Raw genomic sequence first — 16,466 nt, 5'->3', positions numbered from 1 at the left:
ATTCTATGCTGATTTTAGCTATTTTTTTATTCTCAAATTTCCACATTCCACATACATTCCACTCTTTATGGGCAAACATCATCAAAGAGCACAATGTCCCTTGCCTGAATGTGCGTCCCCTGCGCGCTTCCCTGGAGCCAAACCGTAGGGATGGTTTGATAGCAAGCACTTGATGACCAGGCTTTCACCCATAAACCCGTACTGGAATCAGCTTAAACAGACAATTTGTATTTGCCTCCTATAGGCTCAGTGCCTCCAAGACGGGCCATATGCTTGGGGTGCTGAGAAACAAAAGCAGCAGCAGAAGTAGCAGCCTCAGCATGGGTCTTGGTTTCCCAACTCTTGGTTACCAAAACTGGCCCAATGAGACATGGAATTATGACCATATACGTAGAGATGAGAGGTACAAGCTAGATTAAGTCAGACTCGCCTCACCACATAGTGTGAGCTCTGCAACCAATCTCCTTGAGAGAGGTTCTAGAGGCAGTAGATGAGAAACTCACCTCTCTCCACCTTCAAGTCAGGACACAGGTTCTGTCATTTCTGCTTGTGTACTCTACTTTTTGGATGCCTTTGACTGAATCGCTTGAGGCTGCTCTTACTGTAAGTGGGACTCCATTGTTCAGAGGGCTTCAGTGATTAGGTGGGTAGTAACAGTGCTACCTAAAGTAAAGCCTTTCTGTTTTTAATCTGTGTTGTGGTATTTTACTGGAATTATGTACTAGTCACTTGCTTGTCCAGAGCATATACCCTGTTGGACCATAAGGGTATCCAGAAGTACATGTTGCATCACAGTTCAGTTTGATAATCGCTGTATCATTGGATATGTGGCAGCATGTTTTGGAAATTTGTATGAAGAAGAATGTGCTGAAGGAAATACAATTAAGAGACCAGTCAGTTAACTTACAATCTGGTGGTAAGTTAGATATGATGGTAGTGAAGGATACCATATAGACCCAGTATGCCCAAACAATCTGGCAGAGGAACCAGTCAGAAGAATCTTTAACTCCCACCTCTCACGAAGAAATGGATGTCAACTAAATGGGCCATGATATATGCCTCCGTTGTCATGACAGCCACCCATAGCTGTGGCTACAAGACCATTGATACCTGCCATGGCACGGATTCTTGAACCCAGTGTTGGGTAACTTGGATGAGGGAGGCAGCCAAGCTGAAGATTTGGGATAATATGAGAAACTAAAAAATTCAACGGTATTCTGCATCACAGGAGTTAATAAACTCAACATGCAAATAGATGACTATAAAGAACTGTTTGGAGAACAAAAGCTGAGGATGTAGTGTAGGTGCCACCTTTTGCTTTGCAGTGTAAAGGTTGTATAAAGTATAAAGGTCCTGAGCTATCTAGTCACTCTGAAAATAATATTGGTATTTCACCACAGTGAATACTCAAGTATACACGTGGCTTATTCCTTTCCCACTTTCTTTCATTTTTTTCCAAAACATTTTAGTGTCATTACTTATTAACCAAAGCAACAAAAGGGCGAGAATGTGAAGACTAGAGAAAAGCATCTCTCATGTAACAACACACAAATAGGACCCGCTTGCATCCATGCACACTCAGAACTTCACAAAGGTGCTTCTTTGTTTTATCTCCCTTTTAGCACCTGCTTCAGGCAATCTGCTCCCCCTCATCTCAAATGAATTTTGTCATGGCCTTTCAGATTCTCAGCCAGCAATGCGCTAATGAAAGGAGATGGTACAATTTGAACTGACCAGGTTGCAGCCAGCAGTGCACAGCTGAGAGCAAGGGATGGGGACACACCCCTCCTCAGTATGAAAAACAAGTCAACCGTCCGCTGATATACCCATTACCTTTCTCATTAATACCCTGCAGACCTTGGTGTTGGGTGTGTGCCTGTGTGTGTGTGTTTATCTGTTTGTGTTGGTTGAACACCTATCAGATTGTTTATGACAGGCCTAATTGGGCTAATTGAAGACATTAAGATTACCTGTCAGCTGTGCGTATCCAGGATACCTATCTGTCTGACAACTTCTGACAAGTGAGGGACCCCGTAGCATTTGTCATGATGGAGCATCCCCAGACCATGATGGGGAGGATGAGGGCTAGTCTGGTTTCATGTGGACAGTCTACGCTTCATCAGCTGTGTGTGTGTGTGTGTGTGTGTGTTTCTGTGTGTGTGTGTCTCTATAGTACAAATGAGAGCTGGCCGGGCTAATGGTGACCCCTTGGCAATGTGACAAAATGATGAGGCAGTCTTAGGGGAAGAGTGAAAAGGGTTTTCAAGTGTTTATAGCCACAAGAGTGAAGGTGCTCAGGGTGATGGCTTTCACAAACTGAGTGACAAGAGAAGAGTACTGACATCTGTGTGTCTGTGTGGGTTTGTGGCCAATCACAGTTCTGTTCAGCATTGATGCATTTACTTCATGACCAATGAAAGACCAAAGTGTAAGCAGAATTTTGGATGTAGGAATATAGGTTCTATCACTACATTTACATAAGACCATTATAATTATGCATTCAAGGTAGGGCTGTTCGATTTTGCCCAAAAATAAAATCTCGATTTTTTTTCTCTCAAAATCCGATTTTCGATTACGATTACGATTATTTTGTGAATTGACAAAAGGCAAAGAAATGATTTCAAATATGCTGTTTTTTTTATTGAACATTTGCCCCATTGGGCTTTAAGTGCAAACTTTGCTCTTATTAAACCAAAAATGAATGAATAAAGTGCAAAACTCTGTAAAATAAGTTCAAAAATATAATAAAATATAAAGTTTTATCTCTGAAAAAAAAAATCAGCAAATCAGCACTTGCAAACATACAGTAAGTTATATTTCCAATTAAATAAAACAAGACATTTTCTAATTAAACTAAACTGGGTCTTTGCATGCCAAATAATAATGCAACCCATGAAGGAGGTAGAGGTGTGTAATGTCAGTCATTACATTTGCTATTCACATTCGCAAGTTTTTTGCAAGGAACACGAGCCGGTCTACCGCATCTGGCTTGAGGGATGCCCGGTGGCATGTTACAACGCCCCCTCCTACACTAAAGAGCCTCTCCGATGGGGCACTTGTCGCAGGTATTGAGAGGTATTTCCATCAATCATTAATATGTGTGCAGACGAGGTTAAAAAAAAAAAAAAAATCGATTTTACGATTTTCACATTTTAACATCGTTCTAATTACATAATCGCGATTACGATTTAAAATCGATTAATCGAACAGCCCTAATTCAAGGTATATTTTGTATTGATATTTTGTCTCATTTTGCTGAGAGACATTCGGACCAAAATTGTAACTGAATGCCTCTTTTAGTCCTCTAGAATATTTAAAAGTGAACAGGGCACAGTCCTATATTTTAGTCTTAAGGAATGTGCCTGAGCATATCTGTATCAGCTCAACCCCCTGCTTTTACCCCCTCCCCACTCACTTCTCCTGTGTGGGCATTGTGCAGGGCTTTGCAGTGTCATCGCTGTGACAGATCAACGCTGTCAGCCCAGGAGATCCCTCTGTTTGTTTGTTCTACTCCAAAAGGGGTTAAACTGTCAAGTTGACAACTCTCGAGACCCTTAGACTACCCGACTGCCTCTCCGTGGCTCCCTGCCTCCCATCCACCTTCATCCACAAACGAGTAAAAATCAATACCAGATTGCCTGAGGACCACTGTTTGGTGTGGGCCTGACCCCTAGATGTCCCCTTCCCTGCTTCTTTCATTACATGTATCCCAGTATTTAACTTTCATCCTGATCCCTCCCCTAATTAGTTTCGATAAGCTCTGAGTCGCGTTCTTCCTCTCTTCTTGTCTGCGTCTCCCTCTCCTTTTCTGTTCCACGTGTGTTCATACACGAACACTGCAAACACGGCGGACATTATGCTTCCTTGCCCTTTGAAGCGACACCCGGGGCTGGGAGTAATAAGAAGATAAATCCCAACACGCGTACGTAAACCCTTAGCTCTTCCTGAGCGAGGATTATTGTTTTCGTTTACTTAGCAAATTTTAAAAAAAAATACAATGAAATTAGATTTGCACCCCAGATTGCCAGTGAAAACATTGGGGATATCCTGCGTTGTCCAAAGAGCCTGGCGCTCTGCGGTGGGTCCGTTAGCTAGACTACGTCTTTACTTCTCTTGGCCACTATCTGCATTTGTCCATTTACCTTTTCATTCACAAGGTAGTGATCAATATAATATCTACCTGGAAAAGATGTTTTATATTTTGTAATACTAAACCTGACCTAAAACCGAAGTGATGTAAATCCAGATCACCCGTGAGTTCCAGTGGGGATTTTTTTTTTTTTTTTTTTTTTTTTTTCTTTTCGCCCAGGAGGTTTATGTTGGTGTGTGTCTGTATGTGTGTATTTACGTACCACCCAGATGTCCAGGTGCCGCCACTGTGCCTGCTAGCTCGTCGAACACTGACAAGCCCCAACGACATGTTAGCCCCCCCCTTGCGTTCTCCCCCCCGGGGGGCTAAAATTACCCTCAGGAATGTAAACAGACTGCCGAGTAAGCATGCACATTTCTGCGTACCTTTCGCCTCTGTCCGCCTCCAAATTCACCCCCTAAACCGAGGCAGTTCCATTTTGGACGCGGAGACCGAGGGCTGATGGCGAGCACAGCTTAATCTGACTCTGGCTCAGTTGCTGCACTGGTTATACATTATTCTACATGGAACATGACTAATATACCATGTCTGATGAAGTTAAGCGTCGTGTTGGAGTTGAGAGGGTTCTCCGTAACTGCTGAACAAGAAACGTTTTTTCTTTTTCTTTTGTTTTACTTTCTTTTTATATCTCCTTTCCCCGTTTTTGTTAAAGCAGACAGATTTGACATTCACACCATTTCATTACGTGCACGGGGTAGCTGCAAGCAGTGGAGTCTGGGTGAAGAAGTTCACCGGGCTGGGTGCTGACATGTTGATTTAGTGGTGGTAACACGACTGCACTTCCAAAGGTGCTGACTTGGACGAAAGCCAGGCCTCTTTTTCTCTCAGGGAGACATCAGAGACAGGACTCTAATTTTGGGGCAGAGTCGTTCTCATGGATGCCGGGGTCAGGAGGCTTACACAACAAACATTCACACCTGCCCCTCCATGACTTTTGATTCGGCCTTCTCTGAGATGGCAGAATTTACAATGTGAGACTTACTCCTTGAACCTCTGAGCGATGGAGCCGGTGGAATGTGTTTTATTAAAGGATGAACAGAGTGGCAAAAAAAACATAAACAAAGAGTATTTAAAAGCATTAATTAAACGGTGAGGATTTAAAAAAACATGTTATCTTAAATTACACAGTTTCACTAATGTCTTCTAACTGGGAAAGGAGAAGAAATGCGTCTTCTGAATGTATGCAAATGTGTATTTAAGCAGCCCGTGTGGAAGATGTACGCCAATTTTAAGGCACACATCCCATGACCTCACGTATAAACATGATATGTATACATATACGCACTCTGCTCTGCTGGACACATCAGATTTGCAGGCGCCCGGTCAGGCTGACGCTGCCCCAGCAGGGCCAGATAGGGTTACAGTAAAAACTGTTGTTGATTAGGGCCATGCCTGTAGTGGGGGATCATCCTAAATTGAAAACACATTAGCCGCCAGGGTTAAGAGCAGGATTAGGACCAGGATTGCGCGGGGGCGAGGAGCCGCAGAGCCGCGGAAGATACAAAATGGCTGACCCTCTGCCTTCCTTTGACTGCGTTTCCCAAGAGACAGGTGGCAATTATCGGCCAGGGCTGCTGGGAGTTCACAATAACAGGTTAAAGGAGCATGTATCCCCCTGATGATGTGCTCGTCTGTGTCTGCACAGCCCCCCCAGCCCGCTAGCCCGCCACCGTGGGGAACTTCCTGTCTTTATTCAGAACACACAGACGTGGAGACGCATCAAAGGCCAGTGGGACATTTGAGCAGATTATAACAAATGTATATAACAAATTATAACGCTTTAAATCTCATCTGAATACATTAAAGTCATCCTTTTTTCACTGTTACTTTATGGAAAATAATAAACGTCTTCTCAATCCTTTGCTGAAATAACATTTTAATATATTTACTAATTTCAGCTTAATTTCAACTAATTTCAGCTCACAAATACTGCGGTTGTGTCCAATGATCATTTCAGTAAAGTTCTTCACCATTTTTGTAGAGGAGATGGCATTTACAGCCATCACTGTAATGTAATTTAATAATATCACCAGTGAGTGTTAATGAATACCCAATCAGTGTGTCGTAACCGAAGAGATCAGGCCATTTTCATGATGTAAAGGGTCGTTACAGGGAGTGCAGAGTCGATATCCGAGAAAAGAGCAAAGAGTCTCTCCAAATGTTAACCCTTATTCAAGTGCAGCATTCTTATCACTACAATCGCATAGCAAAAGTAATAGTTTGTACCGTTCTGGCCGCCTTTGGAACACTTGACAAAGTCAAAGCAAGACCACATGTTGTTTGGTTTCACTCCACATCCAAAGGAGGCCAGAGTATGTCAAAGCATGTTTCACCATGACGCTACGGATCTGACATGGAACCAGCACACATAAGAACCTGAGCACACATGCCCCTGAGATAAATGTTGCTAATGTGTAAGGCGGCATGCTCAGTTAAGAGACTTAACGAGTTCCAAACACTGATTAGGGCTCCTCCCTGCTGCTGGAGGATGTGTGTGAGTGTGTAAGGTGATAAGCCTTTGCTTGGCGTATTGGCAGGAGATGGAGGCTGAGGGGTCTGTGTGTGTGTGTGTGTGTGTTGGGAGGGGGGTTACATGTTAACTGTTGATCCTAAATCTGTATAATGCTAAAGTTAATGCTTGTTGTTTTAAGCCTGATTACCTACAACAAAACTTAGAGTTCTTTGTCATTGGTAAAATGATTATTATTGATGATTTAGTCAACTTACACTTGAAGAAAGAAAAAAAAAACAGATCAAACGTTTGTTCTAATGTGGTGTGCCAATTATCTTAAATACTATTGTAATATTCATAAAAAGTTCATAAAGCTTCAGTTCTTTATGTTTATGTATCACATTGCTGTTTCAGCATTGGGAAAAAGGCAACTCAACTAAATCCTCAGAAGTTAATTTCACACTGAAAAGTCATAGTTTGTCTTCATCCATTTAGATCTAAGGCACAATTTCAAAATGCTTTCTAAAATTGAAGGTTTTCCAAGCTAAAAGCTATATCCTTTGTAAATGTACTCACTTGAGCATCATGCTTATAAGTAGTGTTGACAGAATTATTGGGGTAGTTCAGAAATGTTCTCCATAGAAAAAGAGAAAAAAGTAAAAGCACACCCATATTATCTGCATCTGTTTAAGTTTAGAAATTTAATTGTAGATAAGTTTACAATAGTCATAAATTCAATTAAAGGTGAATTATTCTTTTGTTTCTTTTTTCCCCCAAGAAGGGTTGTGTGAGGTACTAACAGTGGTGTCTTACCTGCAGTTTACAGTGTTTACAGCACTCTTAGATTGGGAGAGATTCTGACGGGGGGCTAAGCTAACGGCTATGGAGACTAGAGGCCTTTAGAAGAGTGAATGTTTAAAACAAGTCAAATCTCATAAATGTCAGTGCGGTTTGAAGAAAGACTACATTCTGAACTTTCAAACCAGATCACTCACACAACATGGTAACAGACAGTGTTGCCACATGTTCTGTAGTAAAGACTCGCTGACTGATGCACAGTCATAGTTCATTTTAATTCTCCGAGCTGATGGGCTTGTTAAAGGTACCAGCAGTCTTAGCTCACACATTGCTTCATTGAGGGTGCAAAGCCATATCTAATACAACAAGAAAAACACAAGCCTGTTTCACAGGAAAAATTTTTGTGTGAAAAAAAAAAAACCATGAAACCTATGTCCAGAGTTGTTGTGGTTTTCAGGTAAATGTCTCTGCTCTGGTATCTCACATTAATGAGCATGCAGTAACTTTGTTCCTACTCCAACACATAATTGGCAACACACTGATATTCCCAGACCTCTGTGTTAAGTACTACACTACTCAAACATGTGTTAGTACTTAATTCTATAACAGTAGTACTGTTAAAAGTATATACTAATAATACATTTTGTATGCTTTAAGTGCAAAAGTACTTCAAGTGCTACCCACTGCCGCTAATGACAACTATTGGCAACACTTTGCCCTCTTTTCAACTTAGTGAGGTGCTTGTTATAGGTTCCTGCAGTGGCAACATTTAATTTATGTATTACCATTGCCTTTTGTTTGTGGTTTACATACCTGAGCTCAGGTGAACTCTGTTTTAAAGACAAAGCAAGGGGTGGAGAGGAAAACTGAAAGTGGTCTATTCTTGGCTCTAGAGATGTTAATAACTTGTCTGTGGGAGGTTAAATCTTCTTTTCAATTCCTGTTATTTATGGTGAGTAGGCTGTTTAGTTTGCACAAAGGGATTATTTACCTACCTGTTCCAGGATGCCCCTCCGGGCAGAGTCGGTCTTTGGATATTTGATTTGTGAACAGAAGCTTTACTTATCAGGGGTGTTATCATCGTCATCTCACTGGCAGACTTCCTACAAACAGCTGCTGCAGCTGACATTAAATACACAGCCACTGGATTTACAGTTTTCAGCAGAACACAGAACAATATCATCGGGGTTGCAAGCCCAAGGGTCACAGCCACCCTTTAAAATGCCATGTCTACAAACAAATCATCTATTCTTCTCATCTAATCTTCTACTTTCTATACCCACCTCATCGTGGTCAGGGTCACGGGGGTTCTGCAGCCTAACCCTGCTGTCAACAGGCAGGAGGTAGAATAAGCCTGCACCAACTGTCCATCACATGCCAACACGGAGACAAACGGGTCAAAAAGCAATGCATGCTCAAAATCACACCTGCAGACAATTTACAATCACCAGTCAACCTAACGTGCATGTGTTTGGACTGTAGGGGTAAACTTGAGGACCCGATGAACACTCATAAAGGCACAAGCAACAGGTCTCAGCAACTGTCACCTGACCCTGGAAATACATTTTCATTGCCTGACTTGTGTTCTGACAAAAGAAAACAAATAGGCATTTGTCACTCCGACACGTTCTCCATCTATTTCTGTGTACACCGTTTTCATTTCTTGAACACAGTGACTTTTCTTTTCTTATTCATCTACACTATTCCCTGGTTTGTGTCAACGCTGTGTGTTTTCAGAGAAGTTGAGGAGGCTCCAGACTTATCGAGAGCAGAGAAAAGACTGCCTAAAGCTAATGTTTAGCAGTGCTTTAGTGGCTCTACCTTGTGACCTGATGTATGGATGCTGAAAACAAAGAGGGCTTTATGGAGAGACCTCGGAGAGGCAGGGTTCACCCTCAGGTTGAGGCTTGCACTGTCTCTAAATCATCGCTGGAGGCTTTGTTTAAAATGGCTCTGTTAGGTATTTAGAATGAAGTAAGTGTGTTGTTCAGTCGCCCAAAAATTCATCTTGATTTTATTGATAATTCATGCTGTCGTTTAATGTATTTTGGCAGAAGTTGATAATTTCCACTATAGAAAGGCTTTTTCTCACCGGATTCGACAGATCAAAGAGGGTTCTCTGGCGAGTGTGCTGTCTGACCTTCAGCAACCTTGGACTTCTCAGAAAATGAGAAAGGGATTTACATTGTATTAGATGTTTACATGCTTTTTAGTAAAAAAAAATTATAGAATGCTGTGATTTTAAAATGTCTTAGTATTCATTTCAAAGGAAAATAATTCCAGTTGTTAATATTTTGAAACAAAGAACCCAGAAAGAACATTTCTTTGAAGCTAAGAAGAAACTTAAAAACTCACCTGTGTTCTGATGAATCCCAATTTTTTAATTCTTATTAGAAATCGTGTAAGACTGAACCTCTGGGTGAAGCTGGAGAACCGTCCAGTTTAGAGGGGTTTTTGTTGCAGAAGAGTGGATAACAATTGCATGTGAGAAGATAAAATGTAGGTTCTAAGGCCACACATGCAGCCATCATGACGCTGCCTTCTTTTAAGAAATAGCCTTGGTTATTTCAGAAATATAATGTCAATCCACTTTTTCCTCTAATTACTAAATAATTTTTACTGTAGTAAGGGTCATTTTTACCCTGGCCTGCCTGCAGTCCTGATCTATTAAAACTATTCCAAACGTATTTCCCAAACCAGCGGGGATGAGAAATGAGAATCCGTCTTTAAACTAAAATACTGGTCTTCTTGATTCCTAACCACTTAGTGTTATTGACATAAGAGGTGATGCATCACAGTTGAAAAAAATTGTAAAATCTAATTATATTGTTGCTTCCCATTTCTGTTTACTCTTCATGCAGCAATAGAAGTTTTCATGAACTTTTTTTTTTTTTTTTTTTTTTTTTTTTTTTTAAATATATGGTTTTAACATTCAAGATACAAAGATATAATTCAGTGCAAACCTCCGTGAGAGACTTGGGTTCACATCTCACTTGGTGTACACTAACGGATAGTAACGCTCCCTCGTCTCCATCTAAGGGTTTCTGTTCCTGAGTGGTTTGCTCTCATTAGGCTGCTGTAATAAGCCGCCTGGCACCTGCTTAAAATGTGACCATCAGCCGCTCATTAACACTAACCAAAGCATGGGTGGCAGCCGCCGTCCACGCCCAGGCTTGTCAAGTGGCTCTCTTGCTGAAATTACTGCGTTTTAAAATCTGTTTTACTACCTTGTTACATAGTTAGGTGTTTGTTGGGAAATGATTCAGTCTGATTTAGTGGTGCTGTGAAGAATAAGCACACGGCAGTTTAAGATGTGACAACCTGTGTAATAGACTGTTGGTTACAAATTTAAACCCAACCTCCTTTTGCTTCCTTTACAACTTTACAACACACAAAATTAAATTTGAATACATATAAGAAAGTGAAGATAGGCTCTCAAGTGTTTAAAATCATTCCTATTAACTACATTGTCATTAATTTAGCTAAATTCATCACATTGGGTTTTTTTTTTTTGCAATTGAAATATTCAAAATATTTCACTTAAATTTGATTTTGCAAGATAAGCAAATCCATGAAACTAGTACTACTTAATCTCTCTCAGGTTTTCCTTGGCATAATAATGATCATTTGTGTCCCTTTTAAATTTTATCATTTATATTTAGACTTATTCTTAAATTGATTTTAGAATTTGCTAAGACAAACCATCATAAGGTGTAGTTTTAAATGGTATGTTACAATGTCATCAATTCCATCTTTTGTTCCTCTCGAAAATCAATTTCATAGAAATTTTAGGAGCCACGTGATTACTATGATTACCTTAATTTATTTAAATACAAATGGTACTCTGATCCAATGTTGTGGCTTTGATGTGAGTCGAGATGAAAATTGCATACACTACTGCTATTAGCTGGATTAGGTCATTACCTTATGTTTAAAGTGGGAAATGTATGCATTCGCTTAACAGTCCCCCATCCTTTTTTGCTTCCAGCAGAAAGTTGTGTGGAGACCACGTCAATGGAATAGAGATATAGATGTATCAATACCAATTTTTCTTTCTGATAACAATGCTCGTGCTTAGAGTTTATATTCTTTTTTTTTTTTTTGCTGAATTAAAACCAGATAAAGAATGAATATTAAATATAGAACTCTATCAAAGTTGTATTTCCAACTTAGGAAACTACTGCGGCTCCAGATGTTCAATTGAACAGTGAAAGTTAACAGACGTACAGACAGTATGTGAGAGCATTTCTGATTGTTATCTGTATCATGGAAACTTTATATAGAACCAAATACTTTGAGATACCATTTTCTTTACCGTTTTTTTTTTTACCTGGCTTGGGGTTGTTATTGTCTGCTCAAGGCAGCCACTCTTGCTTGCTATTAGCTTCCATTTTCACACAAAATACACGTACAGGTAAAGAGGGCTCTTGGATTGGATGCAAACAACAAAATTACAAGGAAACATGTAATCCATTTTACATGGGTGTATAATTATATTCAAGTTGGAGTGGGGAAATTATGGTGCTAATAGGAATTTTCCAGATCACGTTTAAACAAATACCAGTGGAGTGACGGCGCTAGAACATGTGGTGTGTCAAGAAATAATAAGAATTCAACCTAAAAGAAATACTAACTTGTGAATATTTTTCTCAATGCTTTTGCTATTATCCCCAAACTGTGTGTATCCAAAGATACTGTCTTCAGCATAAAATGTTCTATTCGTGGGGCAAAGCAGGGTTTTCTCTTCTACTGCCATGTTAAAGATCCACTGTGGCCCCTTGGACGGCACTCGCTTAAAGGACATACAATGCATTTAATCATTGCAATTTTTTAAATATTTAAAAAAAAAAAAATCACCCTGATTAATCAATTATTTTCACATTATCCCTTTTATTGGGCAGTCAATAAGGTACTTGAATTGTTCAAATTTTAACCCTAGACGGTTATTGGTGAACATTTTTAAGGGTCCTTTTTTATTTTGTAAGGTTTTTTTTTATTCACAGTATATAGGTCTACTGAAGTTACAAAATATGCCCTGTAAATGTTTAAGTATTGTGCTTTAAAAATATAATAGCTTTCTGCAGTGTTTCGGGGTTGCATAGAACTTCTCCCCGAATCGGCCATCAGACTTGGTCTTGGCCCCTGATCCTACCTCTTTTAGTTTTTGCTCCTTTTTTTTCCTTTTTGTTTTGTTTTCCCATTCTCAATCTCATTTCTACCTCAGGGTCCCTGAATTTCTGACTTGTATTACTTCTGAGTAGTCTCAAAGTCTGTTTATTTTCTTTACGATACGGGGAGGCCTTGGTGACATGGCTCCCCAGTGTTTATAATTTAGCTAGTTTCAATTTGTACTTGGCCTCCCCTGACAGACCTGGGACATGATGTATCGTGCACTGCTGCCTTATCTGTTGATGTACAGTTTTAACCTTTTCAGAGGATTGCCCCTTCCCTACTCTCTGCAGAATCATCACCCTTTTCTACTCCATTTAGCCTCACCTCCCCATCCACAGCACAGGAAATACACACAGCATGGCGGCTAAACGAACAAAAAGGAAAAAAGAGCATAAACCCTGTTCCGAAGTCGTCTAATGTAAATGTTTAGGTTGCGTCTCCACAACATGTCCAAATTAAGAGTTGGTGGCCATATGCAGCAGTGGACCATGGAAATGAGAGTTTTGGGACTGGGGTTGTGTGCAGCAGCGAGAAGCAGAGCTCAGTGTGTGACACTGTGGTGAACTCACAGCGTTCATCTGCAGACTTTCTGGAGGGCTGTTAGCTTTGGCCTGTTTGCTCATAGATACAGCGCCGTAAATCACACTCTGTGAAACGTAAAATGCAGGGATGAAGTACAGAATCATGTACTGCTGCAAGGGCCTCTTGGAGGGAGGGAGGGATGTCTGTGTAGAAGCACACGTTTCTTTTTGCATGTGTGCCTGTCTCTATAGAAGTGTTTTATGTAAAACATCCACCGCCTCAAGGCCCAGTCAACACTGTGCATCAAACGCATATCTGGCGATGGCACATCAGTCTCGTATTAACAATTGTAATTTGTTGTCAAAGTGAAAAATTAACCACCTAAGAATTAATAGCAATGTCTTATCATTTAAGCACATGCATTTTCAAAAATAACTGTCAGAAAAGTATCTGAATGTGTTTGAGTCAAAATTTTAATACAAAATGATTAATAACAGCTTCAAGGTTTTATGTACTTTACCTTGAAACTTAACTTGCGCGGCTCTCCGTGGGCCTTCGGCTAGCTTCCTGTCTAGTTCTCCAGAGGCCTCCCAACATTGTTAACCGTCTGAAGATAGAGTATCTTGGACCGTAGAAGTTTTTGGCCCTCTGAACCAGGTTGTGCATATGGGAGTGAAGGTGCTCTACAGTCAGAGTTCAGCTGTGACACGTCTTTATGCATGGCAGCTAATGTTCAAAGAATACGTATGATGTATATGAGGCAGAGAAGGGCCACGGGTAGCTCTTTGGGGCTTAATAAATAGCTTGACAGATGATTTATTTCCTCTGTAAAGAAAAAGTAGTTAAATAGTGTTGCATATTCCCAGCAAAGATCCAAGACCCCTGCAAACCTTAAGGTATACAGTACCGACGGTGTTCAAAACACGCAGTAGCTGAAAAAAAGATAATGTCACAACAAACTGAGGAGGAAAAAACATGAATTTGAATTCTCAAATGCTGGGCAAGTCGGCAAGTAAGCATTCAGAAGCTGCAGTGTTGATCAGCTTAAGAAGAAGCCACTTTTACTTTAAAAGTCTGCGTGAATAAAACAGCTGGACACGGCCGGATTGGGGCACCTTAACCACCAGATGCAGAATGTTTGAGCGTCAGACTTTGTGTCGACCTCTGCATGCCCCGCTATGTGCCAAAGGCTTCTGATGACAGGATGCAGGGGTCTTGGTGCAGCACTTTATTTTTGTAGGTGATTGTTATTTCACTGCCAGTGTAATGTGATTGCGTGATAAAGATCGATATCTTCCAGCAGGTGTTCTTGTTTGATTCCATAGAACTTTCCTGGACGGTGATCAAAGGAACATACCTAACCCTCCTATCTCCTGCAGATCCACCTCACTGACGGCCCATCTTTCAATCCTTGTTCCGGCTTTTTTTTTGGCGGGGGGGGGGTTAAGCTACCATTTGCAAAGCCGGTCGCTGAAACATGTTGCAGATATGGATTCAGATGCATCTGTGTAGCTCATTTTGAGATACTTAAAAACTCTTAAAGATGTAGTAACAAAACACTGTTTGTTTTTTTGTTTTTGTGCTGCAGGTTTGGTCCAGGCCTTGTGATCTACTGGTACGGTTTCATAGGAGAGCTGGACTGCCAGAGAGACAGAGGCATCCTACTTAAAGACTGCTTCCCTACTGATATCGTCACCCTTAGCCATGCCACCCAGCAGGATCGTTCACCAGAGAGCCAGATACAGGACAACGAGTGAGATAAGAGCAGAAGTGGAGTGAAAAAGATGGGAGGTTGAATGGCAGGAAAGAGGGAGGGCAGCAAGGAGGTGGGACGGGTAAGAATGCTGAACTATGCAGGGGTGGATACCCAGATCCGGAAGCAATTTGGCTTTCCTGCAGTCTGATACAACTGGCAAAAAAAATCTGCCCTGAACTCCACTTGACCCCCCCTTTCTCTGTCTGCATACCTCGTTCTTCCTCTCATTCAGCGGCCCAAAGCTACTGGACGTAAGTGCACGGCAGTTTTTTCCGTGTATGTGAGAGTGCGCGGTCAGAGTGTCCTCGTGGTCGACACCTGGCCCTTGGATGGCCTCTCGCAGAGAACAGCCACGCTGCTCGCCCCGGCCAGGCCTTATCACGCCCCAAGTTCTGGCCTTTGTCACTTCTTCCTCCTCCGTTCCACTGACAGATAAGAGAGGTGCGGTCTAGCGGGGGGTGGGGGGGTCTCACCTGCGTCACTCAGTGCCCTCTCAGTCGCTCTTCGGGGGGTAAACAGGATCATTTCTGATTACAACTGTCCTCAAAATGACCCTTAACCCATTATAACATCTAATTGATTTACTTTTTCTGGGATTGAAAGCAACTTTTTCTGCTTGAACTACTAGTCATTGCATAGTTAGTTTGTTTTTGTTTTAATTAGTAATGACTTAAAGAAAATATATGTATAGTATCTCATCAGATTCCTGTTTTTCTAGTAATTTAGCTTATTCTCCTTAGTTGTCTACATATCTCTGTAAATATTGTTTGTTTCATTATAGGAGGACCACTCGACAAGCCCTTAAGGGTTTTTTTGGTTCCTCCTGCAAATTTTTTCTGTTACATTGTATTCTTTTTTTTTTTTTTTTCCTTTTTTTTCTAAATACTGTTTGTCTGAATTTTTGGCGGTTGTATTTTTTTTTTTTTTATGTGCAAATAAATAAATAAAATAAAAATAAATAAGCAATATTAGTGGAACACACAGGTTCCACTAATATTGTACACCTAGAGAATTGATAGGATCAACCTAATTTAATTTTAATTTTTTCTTAGTTTTGTGGTCTAGGGTAATAATTGCATATTTTCACATTCATTGATAATCCGTCTCCTTTTTTTGTGATAAATTGACCAATCATTTGGTCTGTAAAATAAAATCCTGAACATGAGCGGTAACATTTTTCAAAGAAGACATGACATCTTAAAATGGTTTATGAATAACCAGCAGCCTGACATAGGAATATATTTAATTCATAAATAATATAAAGCAGTTTTTTGGCTTTTATTATAGTATATGGGGTTATTTAAAAGTGGCCCTGGGGAAGAAGGAGCAACAAAGCAGAGCTGGGGTCTCGCGCTGGAGTCCAACTCGGGTCTCTGAACAAAGGTCCATTGACTTATACCAACAATATCCTGCGAGCCTCCAAAATCACATGCAAAATGTATTGTTTATGTTACCTGCTGAATTGTATAAAGAAAAAAAAATGTAAATCACATCTTTTTTTTATATTAACAAACGTCCTTAGTTAATATTACCACATTGTGAATGAATGATGAGATTTTCTTGTACTGCCCAACTGTGAGTGCTTCTCTGCTAATAAATATGTTTTGACAAACCGA

The 16,466-nt window shown here is 40.5% G+C and overlaps 1 protein-coding gene across 1 annotated transcript in view; it reads left to right on the top strand.

Annotated features, from left to right (window-relative positions):
• The window catches only part of cdin1 (CDAN1 interacting nuclease 1), a 59,931-nt gene extending 43,465 nt beyond the window's left edge, over positions 1 to 16,466 (top strand). Inside the window, exon 12 of the mRNA XM_061743235.1 lies at positions 14,683 to 16,466. Coding sequence (XP_061599219.1) covers positions 14,683 to 14,851 — 169 coding nt within the window. The 3' untranslated portion in view covers positions 14,852 to 16,466. The remainder of the gene's footprint in view (positions 1 to 14,682) is intronic.

This window comes from Cololabis saira, chromosome 16 (assembly GCF_033807715.1).
Source record: "Cololabis saira isolate AMF1-May2022 chromosome 16, fColSai1.1, whole genome shotgun sequence".
In the NCBI taxonomy this organism is placed as follows: domain Eukaryota; kingdom Metazoa; phylum Chordata; class Actinopteri; order Beloniformes; family Belonidae; genus Cololabis; species Cololabis saira.
The sequence above is the reverse complement of the archived record's forward strand: the minus strand, read 5'-3'. Positions and strand labels throughout refer to the sequence as shown.